Raw genomic sequence first — 16,330 nt, 5'->3', positions numbered from 1 at the left:
TTGTAGTGAGCAAAGCTATCAGCTACTCTACAATACATTCAGCTTCACTACACAGAAGATACACCTCATAAAGAAGTAGCAAGCTAAGTTACAAAAACCTGTCAAAAGTAGTTTGATAACTTAGTAGCTACTTTCAGTTAAACAAACTGCATGCCAAGTCAATGCAATTGTAGTGATCAACACAACTGTCAGTCAGATAAAAACGGTAAATTAAATTAAATCACCTGTACGTGTGTTCGTATATTTGTGTTGGATGTCATTATGTTGACAGGAACTTTTCTTTGGCATTTTCCCAATTCGACACCCTGAGCAGACAGCATGGACTTCCTTTATTTCTACTTTATTTTATTTTAACTTTCATCATCTCTAGCTGTATCTGAATATCCACAGCATTCTAGTTATCCGGTTGTCTAGAATGTGCATGCAAACTACCCATTTAAAATTAATTAATTCTAAATGTATGAGCAGCGTCTGTTGTACTTGAAATTACGATACCTAGCTTTTCACTAGTCTCCACTAAAGTGACGTCCTGCTTAATTTGTCTGTTTGATGGATACAGGGAATGTATGAACATTAGAAAGGTCCAGGATACATTCTTTCGAGGACACTACTGCGCTACTTGATCAATAAAAGAGCTTAGCTACTGAAAAGTTACTTGGTTTTGTAAATATCAACGTTACTGCCAACCAAGCTACTAGCGTCGCTACAAGCATTACTCACTGAACAGCCCAGCTCCGGTCGAGGTACGTCCTCCCGCGGTCAGTGCTTAAATCCATACATTCTGGTCCCATGTCTTTTAGTCTCTTCTTATCGACATCTGATCGTCGATTAAAAGGTATTCCACGAATAGATACTAAGGAGTTTTCAGTCGCCATACTCTCAGATTCCAATTCTCTGCTAGCCTAGCTATGGTGCTCCGGTAGATATGTGATATTTAAATGAGATGTGAGGGAATAACAAAAGGTCTCTGATTGGACAGTCCTGTCAGGATGATATATAAGAAGCCCTGTCATTGGCTGTGGTCGCACTTGATGTGTGCCCCGGGCTCGACCTGTCATCCGCCAATGAGAAGCTGTCCTTGCTCAAATGTTCCTGCCCCTTTTTTTGGCTCCCATAGACTTCCACTTGGTCGGCGCCCACAGGAGGGAGTGGCTTCTCTCTCAATGATAACGAATGGCAATATATTATATTTGGTCATATTTAAGTGTTTTTTGACAGGGGCTTACGGTCTCCGGCACACATTTAACGCTTTAAAACGGTACATTTCTTATTAAATTATTTGATATATAATATTTTTTGACATTACATTTTTTTTTTTTTTTTTTCATCTCAAAATTGTAGGGTGGGCGGCGCCCCAGCGCCTTGTATTGACGCACCGCCACTGCTCATGAGTATGCTTCATGAGTATGCTTCATGAGTATGCTTCATGACTGCTTAATGAGTATGCTTCTTGAGTATGCTTCTTGAGTATGCTTAATGAGTATGCTTAATGAGTGCTTCATGAGTATGCTTCATGAATATGCTTCATGATGTATGCTTTATGAGTATGCTTCATGAGTATGCTTTATGAGTATGCATAATGAGTATACAGAGCAATCGAAGAAAATAATGTCCACTAACAGTTCTATCTACTAACAACTTCTGTTATGGTGACTTTTTAATATAGACATTGAAGAAAAGGGTGTGAGGATGAAGCTTGCGGTAATCGACACTCCAGGCTTTGGGGACCAGATCAACAACGAGAACTGGTTAGTGTAGTTTCTTGCACAAGCCACGGCATTCTTTTCCATTCGTCAAGTGTTTGTTTGTGAACTCCATTTCCCATGTGACTTCTGCTCCACAGCTGGAAGCCCATCATGAAGTTCATAAACGACCAGTACGAGCAGTATCTGCAGGAGGAGATCAACATCAACAGGAAGAAGCAGATCCCCGACTCCAGAGTGCACTGCTGCATATACTTCATCCCACCCACAGGGCACTGGTGAGACACACACACACACACACACACACACACACACACCATACACACAACACATAACACCCCCACACACACACACATACACACACATACACACACACACACACACACACACACAAACACAGACTATGTCCCTGCTTGTCACAGAAATGCCATAATAAGGTCCTAGACCCCGGCCAGGCATTCCCCCTCCCCCCAGTGCTCCATTAAGGCCATACCTGAGGAGAGGTCTGACCACCTCCACCTGGCCAGCGGACCACCTCCCAGTCAGTTTCCTGTCCACTCTGTGGAGAGGGGGCTGCAGTCTAGCCTCACGTCTCAGGCAGACAGGCCACAGCTGGGCTCTCAGTGTGTGTGTGTGTGGAGCTCCCCTCCACCCAGCCTGTCATTTGGGCAGCAGCTGGGCTGTGAAGGCAGGAGCTGCATCTTATCATGGCTGTTATTTTTATCTCTGGTGTTATTCAGACACAAGGAAGAGAGGAAATGGTTATGCGACTAAATGGTTCTAGAAATGTGGGGAACTGCTTGTTAAAAAGCTGGGGGGGGGGGGGGGGGGAAGATGGTGTCTTGTGTTTGCCTTGGGATGAAGAGGTTGCTTGTATCTTTTGAACACAGCTGGATGTTGTGTGTGTGCATGTGTGAAGTCAAGCAGGTATTTTTTTATTTTATTTTCATGACCTGTATTGTGTGTGTGTGTGTGTGTGTGTGTATGTGTCATTGGATATGGTTCCCTATATGTTGTGACTCCTGTCACAGTTGTTGCCTGAGAAGAAGTGTGTATCGGTGTGCCTAGCCTTGCATATGGATTTGTGTGTGTGTGTGTGTGTGTGTGTGTGTGTGTGTGTGTGTGTGATTGTGTGGGGGGGAGCTTTTCCTGCTTTACTGTTCTGATGATCTTATGTCGCTAAGACACAGCACACCTCTCTGCGAGATCTGCTTATTTCCTGCTCCATTCCATCTTAAAACCCTTCCACCCATCCATCCATCCATTAGGGGTGGGGGAAAAAAATCGATTATTCGATTTTTCTCGATTCTCTCTAAAACGATTCTCTCTCTATTCAGAAAAGTTCATAATTGATTTTGTAATTTAAATTTATGTTGAAATGCAAGCTGCATCGATTATTGGATTGTTCATAGAAAGTCAAAATTGTGACAAGGAAAAGCTTCCTAAGCAGTCTAAAATCACTTCCTACTTTGTGTTTGATAATAAAAGAAAATCAACAGATGAATTACCTTCTCTGATTGCTTTATTAGAGAAAAAGCTTTTAATGGTCACAATTTTGACTTTCTATGAGCAATGCAATTGTCGATGCAGCTTGCATTTCAACATGAAATGGTCCGACTCACTCGTCTATGAAGCCTGAAATGTATCATCAGTGCCTGGGCTTTTGAAACACGCAGAACGTTCAGCTCAAACTCAGACGCCAGGAAGTTTTTTTCTTTGACGCCAGGAAGTTTGTACTGCGGGAGGAGGAACCTGGCTCCATGCTTGCAGAAGGTTCTGGAACAACTGCTACAAAACCAAAGAGTGCCATTATTCTTTGTCTCTTTCCGATTTCAGTTTGCTCATAAAAACGGCTTTCTGAAGGCTGGGGGTCTGTTACCAATTACTGTGCCACAATGCCAAAACAGTGTTTTTGTGCTGGAGCCACACAGCCCTGATGAGCACATATCTTATAAAAATGATTTTTTTTTTTTAAACGAAATATTAAGTAAAACTCTAAGCCTGCGTTGCCATGTTACGCTGGGGATATGTGTTTTCATAGCCATTGGCCCAAGAATTTGCCTGAGCATCAACCCATCAGAACCTATCATTACCAATCTCTGTGTCAGCATTTGGGCCTGGGGGCTCGCAATAAACTAGAAGTGGGTTGAAAACGAGCTCGCAAATGCAAGGGTTGAGTAGATTTGCTTGAGTTATTGAACGATCTGCCGGTATTTATTAATGACTTGGGGAACCCGCACACATCCCACTTGGGTGTCCTCATGGCGTGTCCTCCGTCCAGCAGCTGCAAGGATCATTAGTCCAATTGGGCATGTCTCTGGGTGGCTTTGGGCTGAAAGAGGAAATGATCGAAACATCTGCCATCTTGAGTAGTTCACGTTTTCATCACTATGCTCCTGGGTTCATTGTACCCATAGTTCCCATAATGGAAACCCATTTCCCTTTAATACTGTCGGTTGTGATGGTGAGGCAGCTGTACTCAGTTGCCTCACTTGATCTTTCAAACACAGACTGAGAACGTCAAGGAGTAAAGTGGGTTTCCATGTACCTTCATGCATCCATTAGCTTCAGTGCTCTACTCATTACACACACACACACACACACACACACACACACACACACACACACACACACCCACACAAGTTCACATGTGTGTGGTGGAGGGGGTGTGAGAGGTGTGATGTTCACACGTGATGTGCAGTGACGGCACATGTGTTTACCGTGGCAATCGCCCAGGCAGTGCTCACGCAGCTGAGAACACTCTGCCCTCGCATGCAGCACCCCTCCGCTCCCCCAGGGGTCATGTGACCTCATAACCACTGCTCCAGAATGGCCGCGGGCCCTTGGATACCCTCCCTGCGTTGGCATGTGATGTGTGCCATTGTGTTTGTGTGTGTGTGTGTGTGTGTGTTTGTGTGTATGTGTGTCACATTGTTTGTGTATGTGTGTCACACTGTGTGTGTGTGTGTGTGTGTGTGTGTGTGTGAGAGAGAGAGAGAGAGAGGGGGGCATTTTGTATATCTGCGTGTGTGTGTCTGTGTGTGTGCATGTGTGCGTCTTCCTTCATTTGATGTATGCTCGCGTGTAACGTGTGAAGAAGCACTTGCTTTCTGTGCATCTGTGCATGTTTAACGCATCGCTGTGGAGGAAATCTTGTTTGCTTAACTGCATAGGCTAAGCCCTGTCTCTGACGAGGGAGCATCTTGCGCCGTTTGCAGCTCTTAAATGTGACGCATGACCTCACAAGACTAATTGGAAGAGGGGGGAGAAAGAGAGAAAAATAACAGCACTTACCAGAGGCCCTTCCAAGAGAGCACTCTTGACTACAGACAGCACACGAACAAGAGGCAGCCACTGACACAGCAGATGGAGAGCAGCCATGTTTGTAAAACACAGCGAGGGCTCCCTCAGCCGTTGCCTTAACAGAGTAGTGCCACACACAAACACATGCATTCGTGCGCACACACATACACATACACACACACACACACAAATACTTGCATGTGCACACACACACACGCGTGTGCACACACAGGCACACACACACACACACACACACACACACACATAAACACATGCGTGCACACTCACACTCACAAACACACACACACACACACGCATGCAAATACACACAGACACATGCACGCAGGCACATGCACATATGCACAAAGTAAAAAGTCATCCAAAAAGCATAATTTAATCAATTTAATCTCCCAAAATTAGGCCTTGAGCAAAGTATACTGAATGTGTTCCTCTTTAAAGTCTGCCTCATGTGGTGTGTGTGTTTACAAGCGCGCTGGTGCACATGAGCCCCCCCCCCCCCCCCCCACTGAGGTGACCTGCAGCTGTGTGACCATATCCTGCTCCAGTTTGTCTGACCTTTCTAATGGCCAACACCAAAATCTGGTTATAAACAACCACCCAGAGCGGTATGCAGGGGCATTGTGCTGAGCTCTACTGCCCTCTAGTGTTAAGTATGAGTTTAGGAAGTCATCACACAAAGCCTCAGAGGTATTTTCCCAGTCATGTTGCCTTCTAGGCTTGAGTGGCCTTGTTTTGGACAGAGAGAAAATATCTATAAAAATATCTCAAACACAATTGAGTGCCTTTAATCAAAATATCAATGTCTTTCTGACTGTAACTGTTGTGTCCGTAACTCTCCCACTTTGTTTGTTTCTTGTGTCTTCAGCTTAAGGCCCATTGACGTGGAGTTTATGAGACACCTCAGCAAAGTGGTCAACATCGTCCCCGTCATCGCTAAAGCAGACACACTGACCCTCGAGGAGAGGGACTACTTCAAACAGAGGGTAAAGCAACAATAATGTCCCTCTTAATGCAAATAAACTGCTCTATCTCCCGTTTCTCAAAAGCTTTTCCAAAAAGGTTTTAACTTTATTTTCGTAATGTACAGTACATCCTGTTGGCTGCCAGCTTCTATAGTACGTATAGTCAATGTTTTCCCGGCCTTCGTGCGGGTGAGGAAACACACCCTCCACCTAGTAGGCCTAACTGTAAACAGTGCACCGACTGCAGGGGTGTTTTTCTTCGGCTCCCGTTTGAGCTGCAGCGAGCTGGCAGCAACTTCACAGGCTGGTAGGACACGGGGGGGCTGGTAGTAGCCTTGCCAAACAGTGTGGAACTCAAAACAAACGGAGAGGACATCTGGGCCCGTCTCCACAAAGCATCTCAAGGCTAAAAGTTGCTCCTAACTTGCCAATTTAGGGGACATTCCTACAAATAATGGCCGTGTCAGTCATAACTTTGGGAGTCCTTATTTTTGGAGTAAGAGTAATTCCAAAGTCCCTTAGCGCTAAAAGTAGCACTTAAGTCTGGGAGAACTGAAAAATAGCGCCTAGTCGAGAGGTCTTCTAACTCACTAAGATTGACTCTTTAACTAACTGGTCCACACTCGGACCACCATTATCTTTAGTGTAACTGGATATTAAGAAAATAACATGATTTAGAAATTCCAGAAAAGGTTCACATTTGATCCTTGACATTTATTTGAAATATCAGCCTCAAAACAGAAGTTCACGGTAGCCTAGTCTACTAGAATGCTCTCGGTGAAAAATGAGACGATAAATACAATTTGTTAAGAGTTGGTGAAAATGACTGAAGAATAATACATCTATACACCATACATGTTTTCAAAGCGGTGGGCCGTTTGTCTGCAACTCACCAGCAGACCGCCCAAAAACCAGTGAGCAATAAGCCAGCGGACCGCCAGCTCTTCCCCCAGTGGGCCGGCAGCAGGCCAACAGTGGGCCAACAGTGGGTCAGACAAATGGCCGACAGTGGGCCGACAGTGGGTCAGACAGTGGGTCAGACAGTGGGCCGACAGCGGGTCAGACAGTGGGTCAGACAGTGGGTCAGACAGTGGGCCGACAGCGGGCCAACAGTGGGTCAGACAGTGGGCCGACAGTGGGTCAGACAGTGGGCCCACAGTGTGCAGACATCAGGCCAACAGTGGGTCAGACAGTGGGAATGCAGTGGGTCAGACAGTGGGTCAGACAGTGGGCCGACAGTGGGTCAGACAGTGGGTCAGACAGTGGGCCGACAGTGGGCCGACAGTGGGTCAGACAGTGGGTCAGACAGTGGGCCGACAGTGGGCCGACAGTGGGTCGGACAGTGGGTCGGACAGTGGGCCGACAGTGGGTCAGACAGTGGGTCAGACAGTGGGTCAGACAGTGGGCAGACAGTGGGTCAGACAGTGGGTCAGACAGTGGGTCAGACAGTGGGTCAGACAGTGGGTCAGACAGTGGGTCGGACAGTGGGCCGACAGTGGGCCACTGGCGATCTGCTATCAGGGCAGCTTCTATCATTCCATAGTTGCAATGTTTTTGAATGTAGAATTACTAAAAAGGTACTGTTTCAAGTTATGGTTATATGCAAGGGAATAACTATAGAGCTTGTAAGGAATGCAAAAGGCTTCTTCACCAACCAATCAAAATCATCAAAGTCATGACCAAGGTCACTGCAAGCAAACTCGTGCATGAGACTTGACGTCAGCCATGGCGACATCTTTCATCTAGTTTAGGAGGACTTTCTTTAGTAAGAGTTGGTCTCGACAGCTTAAGAATAGGAGTTACGAGAAAACATTTAGTTAGAAACTTTTAGTGCGCCTTTGGAGAGTAGCCTGTTGTTAGTGGTGAGATAATGTTTTGTGAATACGGGCCCAGGACAGCTGTTGCCGAAGGCCCAGGCTGCCCTGAAATCCACTCCACCCTCTCAGCCTGAGCTGCTAAGTGCCTTCTAATTGAGTTGTTGACTGAAGAGGAAACAGAAAAGAGGTGATGTTTTTTAACAGGCTAATTGACTTCAGTGACAGATGCTAGTGATTGAGCGCAACTCACAGAGTGTGGTCTCTGAGGCCAGGGGCAGAGTGTGGTCTCTGAGGCAGAGTGTGGTCTCTGAGGCAGAGTGTGGTCTCTGAGGCCAGGAGCAGAGTGTGGTCTCTGAGGCAGAGTGTGGTCTCTGAGGCAGAGTGTGGTCTCTGAGGCCAGGGGCAGAGTGTGGTCGTACTTTGCCCATGTCTGGGTTAGACGGTGGGTTGAGGAAAGCACTGCGTGGCTACAGGGCACTAGTCACCTTCACAACCATCCTTTTGGAGCCACTATTACATTGGCACCAGGCTTTAGTGTTCTCAAACAGTCATCTCTTTTGTTTGGATGATACTCCCCCCTACACACACACACACACACACACACACACACATACACATACACACACTCTGGTCTGTGTGTGTAAGTGAGTGTTTGTTTGTGTGTGTGGGTGAGTGTCCTACATTCTGGCATCCTGAGGAAATGCGCTGGGTGCACTGACTACCGTTTCCTCCAGGTTTGGCGTTGGTCAATAAGCACACATGGAGAGCAGTGGGAGAGGCCCGGCAGCCTTGTTTGCCGTCTGTTTGGCTTGGCTCCGTGGGTAACAAGTGACCCTGGGATAAAGGATACTCTCTCTCTCTCTCTCACCCTGGTGTCTTCCACCCTTCCCACCTCTCTTCAGCTCTACCAAGCCCTTCAGGGGACAGACGTTAGAAAGGAACAGCAGAACGCCTTCTGAGTCAAGGTCATCTCAATGTCAAGATGAGGTAGTTCACTATATGTTCCTTTCTACTCGGTTTGAGCCAAAGGAGCCTATATTCTTCTCTTTCCGTTTATTTTGCCTTGATTCAAGGCTTCCAGAAGTATACACAGCGGCTTAGAAAAAGAAATAAAAGAAGTCTTTATTGTGGAGAGGAAAGGGCAGTCACAGCCGAGGTTTGGCCATTCATTTAAAGCTCGCCTGTTGGCAGCGATCTCTTTCTCTTTCTTTGTCCTTGTTCTAGCAGTCACTGCAGAGGCGTGTGCAGAAGCCGAGGCTGTCCAAAGCTCCCGGCGCTGTGTGGTTTGAAGGGATGATGACGGTTCCAGTGAAGTCCTATGAGTCGGTGCCATGTTTTCGTTTTTTTCATGGTTCCTGAAGATTGTGTCACTTGTCATGATGGCTTAAGTGTTTTGAATTCACAGTCTGTTTATTGAGTTAAGGTCTGCTGAACTGTATTTAGGGCTATTGCCCTATTATTTTCACCGTCAAGGTAAATCAACCTTTGAAAAGCCCTGTAGAGGTATGTTGTGTTCAAGATGAGAACCTCATCCTTATTTTAGCCTCCCTAAACCAGAGCGAGGGAGGGGGGTCAGGGGGTGGGGGAACACTAATCTACGGAAAAAGGAGCAGGACACTTCTCTGGGATGCAGCCAAAAGTTGTCCGCTTTGTACGTTTGGGTTTGTTTTGAGAAAGTCATGAGTAACCTTGCTTGACACTGACCTCCTGAGACGCTGTTATCACTGCTGTCATCCGCTGCTGAAAGGGGGCCACCACACACCCTCGGGAAACTCTCTGGGGCCGTCCTCTTTCCATCATCTGTCCTCGGCCAGGAGTGTTTTTCTTCTGGGCTGGACCCTCTCTTCTACACCTTCCCGGTTCCTGTGCTGTCCGTGTCCCCCGCACAGGGAGAGGCATCTGAGGAAATAGTTGTCCTGGAGGGAAGCCATGTTTGAAATGGTTGTTTTTTTCTCCCCCCTGGCCACCATACACTGTTTGAGATAAGTGGCTGATAACAGTGTGGTTTGGCTTTCCTGTGCACAGATCAGAGAAGACCTGCGCGTCAACGAGATTGACATCTACCCCCAGATGGAGTTTGACGAGGACGCAGAGGACAGGGTGATCAATGAGAAGATCAGAGTGAGTGCACGTCTCTCCTGAACTCGAACACATTCAAAACATACTCATGCATCATGACAACCATTTGGTTAAATGCACTCTTTCCTTTGTGTCAAGATTAACAATGAACCATGCATTAGGATCTTTAAGAAAAGTATATTTTTTATGAATTACTTTGACTTTGTAATAACTGTATGAGTTAGTCATGTGTTAATACTGGGTGCTCTGTGTCTGAGAGCCTATCAGGAGATGAGTTAGTCATGTGTTAATACTGGGTGTTCTGTTGTGGGTCTATCAGGATATGAGTTAGTCATGTGTTAATACTGGGTGTTCTGTTGTGGGTCTATCAGGATAAGAGTTAGTCATGTGTTAATACTGGGTGTTCTGTTGTGGGTCTATCAGGATAAGAGTTAGTCATGTGTTAATACTGGGTGTTCTGTTGTGGGTCTATCAGGATAAGAGTTAGTCATGTGTTAATACTGGGTGTTCTGTTGTGGGTCTATCAGGATAAGAGTTAGTCATGTGTTAATACTGGGTGCTCTGTGTCTGTGGCCCTCTCAGGCGATGATCCCGTTTGCAGTGGTAGGAAGTGACCTGGAGTACCAGGTCAACGGGAAGAAGCTCCTGGGAAGGAAGACAAAATGGGGGACCATAGAAGGTAACCCTGCACCCCAAACATACTGAAACACACAAAGAGACCATAGAAGGTAACCCTGTACTCCAAACATACTGAAACACACAAAGAGACCATAGAAGGTAACCCTGTACTCCAAACATACTGAAACACACAGAGATACAAAGAGATGTGAAATCAACGGTGTCAGGTATAGAGTCTGATGGGCACTTGCCAACACACATTTAAAGCGTCTGGCTCAATGCGTTTCGTCTGAGTCATCCCCACCACTCTTTACCCCCACGTCCTCCATTTTCCTGCCACCAGTGTGATCTGGCGCTTTCTGATGAGCCTTTTGAGGTTCACACTACAGTCCAAATGCATGACATCATGGAGAAACAAAGAGTTGCAGACAAACAGAAAAAGAGAGAGAGAGTTCCAGAAAGAGTGAAACACACAAGAGTAAACGCACGCAAACACTGTCACATGTTCACTACTGTGACGCTGCCAGGACCTAGGAGTGCGGCCTTTTGGGAGTTCTTGGCTCGTCCTCTGGGAGAGAGCTGTGACTAGGAAGGCAGTGGGATCGGTAAACAGCGGAGGCAGAGCGAGCGGGGACCCAGGAATGTCACAGCGTCTGGTCTGCCCTCTGGCCCGTGTCCAACTGCTGAGAGATGAGCGCTTGCTGTGTCCCCCGCTGTCTTAACAACCATTACACTGTGGACACCCAAGTCTGTTTTGAGCCTCTGTAGTAGGTTGACATCATCTGTGTGTGTGTTCACACTTCACAGACCAGGCTTCCGTGCTACCAACACTCTTCCCTGAAGCTACACCCCCTCCACACACACACACACACACACAAACACACACACACACACACAACCCCATTTGAAGAACGTTCTGGGCACAATTCATTAGCGTGTGGAATGTAGCGTGCGGTGAAATAACCCTGATCAAATATGAGCGCAGCAGAATTTCACAGCGGAGTGCAGGGCCCTTGCGTGGCTCTCCACAAACAAGCCATCTTGGAAAGAGCCCATTAGCAAGACAAATATAGAGAGGGGGAATAATACAACAAGAAGGCCGGTGGTGGGAAGGAAGAAAAAAAAAACGAGCCGGAAACAATGGCTGCTATTCTTGTGGACGTAGTAGTTGTGTGACTCAGTCGGTGGGAGCGCACTACTGTGCACGTCCACAGTGCCACTATAAATTTGGAACTGAGGCCTCGGTCAAAAAGAGCCGCTGGGCCTCGTTTTCCCATGCTGCTGAGGTCCGCTCCACTCTTCTCCCTCCCAGCCGTCTCCCTCCTCTCCTCCTCTCTTTCCCTCTTTTTTATTTGATCTCTCCCTTTCTACCTCCCTCTCTTTCTCTCTCTCTTCCTCTTCCTCTCTCTCTCTTTCTCTCTCCCTCTCTTTCTCTCTCTCTCTCTCTCTCCCTCTCTCTCTCGCTCACTCCGTCTCTGTGTGATGCCAGGCACTCTGCATTCCTCTCGGCTCAGGCTCCCTGCTGCGACCGCCGCCGCCATGACTCATCTCTGCTGACAGGAAATCAGCGAGGCAATCATTAGAAAAAGAGAGAGATAGGAAAACTTTCTCATCTTTCCTGGTTCTGGTGTGGATGTGTGCTTTTTCGAAACGCATGCTGGCTGTCCAGTAAATGAGCTTGAATGATGTATGAGTTGTATGTTATCAAAGCTATTATTGACACACCCCATCCCTTGTTTTTCCTGTGTGTTTATCTGACCAATTTACTCTGGAGACCAATTGAATATCCATTATAGCAGCCGCCTCTCATGATGGCACAAGACGGTGTGTGTGTGTCACATAGTACACACACACATACACACACAGAGCGTGAGAGTGCTGACATATACACGGCTGGTTCCCTGTCATTAGCTGAGCACACTGTGTTTTGAACTTAAAACGGAAAGCAGCTCAGCTAATCAGCGCACTCCACTCCGTGTGCTTCCATGGCATCCTCGGCTCCAGCACAGCGCTCAAATGAAATTTAATTTCCTGCGCCAGGATTTCAAAGCAGCTGCACTCCCCTGTCACATAAAGAGCCCTCATTTTCTCATTTGTGAACCTGACATAATCTATATTTCATACACGTGTTCTTCACTTTTTCCTTCCACAAAATTGTCATGTTAAGCTTTCAGCCTTCTTTTTAAAGAGCCTTTTTAATATATTATGTGACTTGAAGTGGTTGTTGTAATCCTGGGTTAAAGGAATTGCTTGCTTGCTGCTGCCGTCAAGTCTGATTCTGTCATAACTCCTGGCCCCTGTGTTACTACAGTGCCCTCGTGTGGTCATAAAGAGAATTGCAGGGTTTTTGATTGTTCAGTTCCCATCAGCATTGTAATGTTCACTAGGTGGTTGGATTAAACATGCTGTATTTGAAGACACTGTCATTTAGTTCTTGAACTGATTGTAGTGTAGCTAAATTGGCCTTTCAGCGTTTCTTGTCTTTTCAGTGCTTCTCTCAGTCCATGTGCCATCACTTCTCTGGGGTTGGCAAGGGTGCTCTTCTCTCGCCATAGATTAAGATTCTACTTTTTCGTTTTCATTCGATTAAAAATAAACTTCTCCTTGATAATAGCTTGCTGGCTAGAGGGTTTGGCCTCCACGGAGTGGCCCATCTCTCGCATTAACCCATTAATGTCCGCATGTTCATTATGTTAAAGGGGGATGTTCTTTGTCATTATACTGGGCGGCTTACTGGCCAGAGGGTTTGGCCTCAGTTTCTGCCAAGTGTGCTGAAAAGGGGGCTCTTAATCTCGCTTAAGGTTTGAGTGTCAATTCTTTTGTCATGCCAATTACCGTTACAACGATGACAACCTAAAAGATTATGTTGTCTGTTCTCTTTGCAGTTGAGAATACGGCTCACTGTGAGTTTGCCTACTTGCGTGATCTTCTCATCAGGTAATTGGCTAATTTTCCTGAATAACTCACTGTTTTTGTTTGTGGTGGTTGTTTTGCAGAGTGTTAATGATTGTTCTTTTTGTTTACTGTATTGTTGATTGCTGTTTATTTCTGTCCAGAACCCACATGCAGAACTTAAAGGACATCACCAGCAGCATCCACTATGAGATGTACCGTGTTCGCCGGCTCAATGAGAACAACACACAGCCCAACGGCCAACTCAACGGTCAGCCTCCCCTGCAGGCCAATGGGGTCCCGGGTCCTGAGGTTCTGTCCCACGAGATGTAGACATCTGTCCGTCCGTCCCAATGACTGACGGAGCTCTTCTCTGGCCACTTGTCCACCTTGGCCAAACCCCTCGGCCAAATCCCCCTAACAATGCACTCCAGAGAGCCTGTGGACCCTCCATACAAAACAAACAGACTTGTTCTTCCAAATCAAAAAACATATTGCAATCATATCATAGTATTTGTATCAGAAGCATTCATTTTTGAGGCCTCTGTATCTATCTTTTTCCATGTGCCATTTCATTATCCTCAAAAAAGTTAAGAACAAAACCTTTGCTCCCTTACTTTGGTCTTGTATAATAAATGTGTGTCTCAGTTTTAAGACCTTTGTCTTATTTCCATTGGTGTCCATTATGGCAGAAGCCCTGATGGTAGCTTGTAGATGTGGAATATCAGTGCCAACCACTTACTTATGTAGTGTTCCCATGCCACTGCAGTCCATCATTGCCAATTTAATGTTTACAGACACAGAGTGATTATCAAGTGACCGCTGAGGCGAAAATGACTGTAGTGTTGGTTATGTTGTTATGTGAGTCATGAGTCATGTGTAACTGTGGTTAGGTGGTTATCGCTAGAGTACAACCATGTGTTCCAGAATATATATCCTGTACCATACAGTATAGTATACAGTATATAATATATATTCCCAAAATATAACACCTCACAGATTGCACGTGATTTTTGTTTGTTTGTTTGTTTTGTTTTTGTTGTTTTGGATAAAGTAGGATCAGGGTCTGTAGAGTTGTTCAGTGCTGTGCTCTGTGGCAGTGTGTTGTGAAGATAGAGGGTCTAGTGTTTGCAGGAGCAGACTTGTCTACTGCTACAGGTAAACGCAGTGTGGAGCCGCCACATTACCCCCGCCCCATGCCTCTGTTGTGGTATTCTGTGCCCATGATATACACCAGTCTATGTTGTGTTTGCATTGTTGTTACTGATCTTGTTTTTATTGATTTGTAGGTTGTTTTTTTGAGGACAGTGGGCATAACACGTATTGGACTATTAATTCCCCTGTGCCTACTGTACTCCCATGTAAACCAAATAAATGTGCTTTCTGTTCGAAAGAGAAGCCGATACATAGAATTGATTCATGATTAAATAAATATTTATAAGTCATTGTGTTATATTCAAATGGATGCCCACTCCATACTGTTGGTGGCAACCCTTTAACAACTTCCACCTTCCCTCTCTCTCTCTTACACACACATACACACACACACACACAACCCTATCATACAATAGTTATATTTTTGTGGGTGTTTCTGTCTTTCTGTAACTCGCTTCATGTTCTTCCATTATTTATGTCAGACAGTAGCATCCTAGGCTTGATCTGCAGCTCATGTTTTATTGAATTCATTTTATGTAAACATAGAAAACAGATCCTTTAATCTCCCGCGTTATCCTCACGGGGTAAAGCACATAGACATCCTCACAACTGAGATGGAATGGCAGTGTCTGTGACAAAAAGGTGCGATGTGTTTTGTCTAAGAACAACCACTGGGTTTTCATGAGAGGATCCAATCACACATTTTATGTCATAAAACAAGCAACCGTGTCAAGACAAGATAGTACTTTTTGAGAATGATGTAAAATCTGCAGTGTTAATTCAACACATTTTTTAAGATGTTTTCATTTGAACTTGGTAGCCTATGCTATTCATAGGTGCCTTTCAAAGAATACCATGTTTTAAAGTGATTGGTTGGCTTGTCATCGAATGCCATCAGATAATCAATGTACTTAGTCAAAGTTTAAAGGTAAAAGGAAAAATGTTTCCTGTTCAATGTTGTATAGTCTACGTATTGTGATATCTGTTCTTACATACAGTAATAAGATATATCTTTGATATGTTATTATTCAAAGAAATAAAGATGGCTATTTTATTGTTATCTAGACTTTATCATTACAACACCTTAGAATTACCGTTGACATCAATGGATATCATTTTTTTGACATAGAATGTTATTGCCTGCATTTGATCCGACTCAAAAAGGGTGTTACACCTCAACAGACAGCCATTCATAGGCTACATTCAAAGGCTACATTCATAGGCTTCATACATAGGCCCACCATTTATTTTGCTGTAGACCTACTGGCTGCAATGGTAGTAGCTGTGTTATCGAGGACAAGCTCATGTGGCCTCTCGTATTTTAATTCATAAATTGATAATAAGACATATTTCCCTTTGATGGAGATGACAACTTTTATTACGTTAACTGTTACTGTTCCATGGTCAAAGTTTAGGCTTAAAAAAAACCTTCGCCCAGCCACCCCCCCCACTCCCTCTCCAATGCCCCCCTTCTGCATCTAGGAGGATGAGATGAGAGCTGCGTTCAAGAAGCTGAACATCAGGAGAGACATGATCAGTCCTGCTCTGTTATGCCACTGTGCAGCTCAATTGGCCCCAATATTTTCCACCATATTTAACACCTCTCTAAGTCAATGTACTGCTGCAAACCATCTACCGTCACCTGTGCCAAAGTCTTCAAAGATCACAGGCCTCAATGACTTCAGACCAGTTGCTCTAACATCTGAGGCCATGAAAGCATTTGAGCGCATCGTTCTGTCATACTTAAAATTCCGCTACCTCCCTAGTGATGGACCCACAT

General features: G+C 45.4%; 1 protein-coding gene across 4 annotated transcripts in view; it reads left to right on the top strand.

Annotated features, from left to right (window-relative positions):
* The window catches only part of septin9b (septin 9b), a 60,454-nt gene extending 44,945 nt beyond the window's left edge, over positions 1 to 15,509 (top strand). For all 4 annotated transcript variants that reach the window (XM_080833384.1, XM_080833387.1, XM_080833385.1 and 1 more), the window contains 7 exons: positions 1,667 to 1,748; positions 1,844 to 1,981; positions 5,893 to 6,010; positions 9,832 to 9,927; positions 10,468 to 10,564; positions 13,389 to 13,440; positions 13,560 to 15,509. In XM_080833384.1, the coding sequence (XP_080689510.1) occupies positions 1,667 to 1,748; positions 1,844 to 1,981; positions 5,893 to 6,010; positions 9,832 to 9,927; positions 10,468 to 10,564; positions 13,389 to 13,440; positions 13,560 to 13,728 (752 nt within the window). In that variant the 3' untranslated portion in view covers positions 13,729 to 15,509. The remainder of the gene's footprint in view (positions 1 to 1,666; positions 1,749 to 1,843; positions 1,982 to 5,892; positions 6,011 to 9,831; positions 9,928 to 10,467; positions 10,565 to 13,388; positions 13,441 to 13,559) is intronic.
* Positions 15,510 to 16,330: the final 821 nt, after the last annotated feature.

The sequence above is a fragment of the Sprattus sprattus genome (assembly GCF_963457725.1).
Source record: "Sprattus sprattus genome assembly, chromosome: 1".
Classification (NCBI taxonomy): Eukaryota; Metazoa; Chordata; class Actinopteri; order Clupeiformes; family Clupeidae; genus Sprattus; species Sprattus sprattus.
The sequence above is the reverse complement of the archived record's forward strand: the minus strand, read 5'-3'. Positions and strand labels throughout refer to the sequence as shown.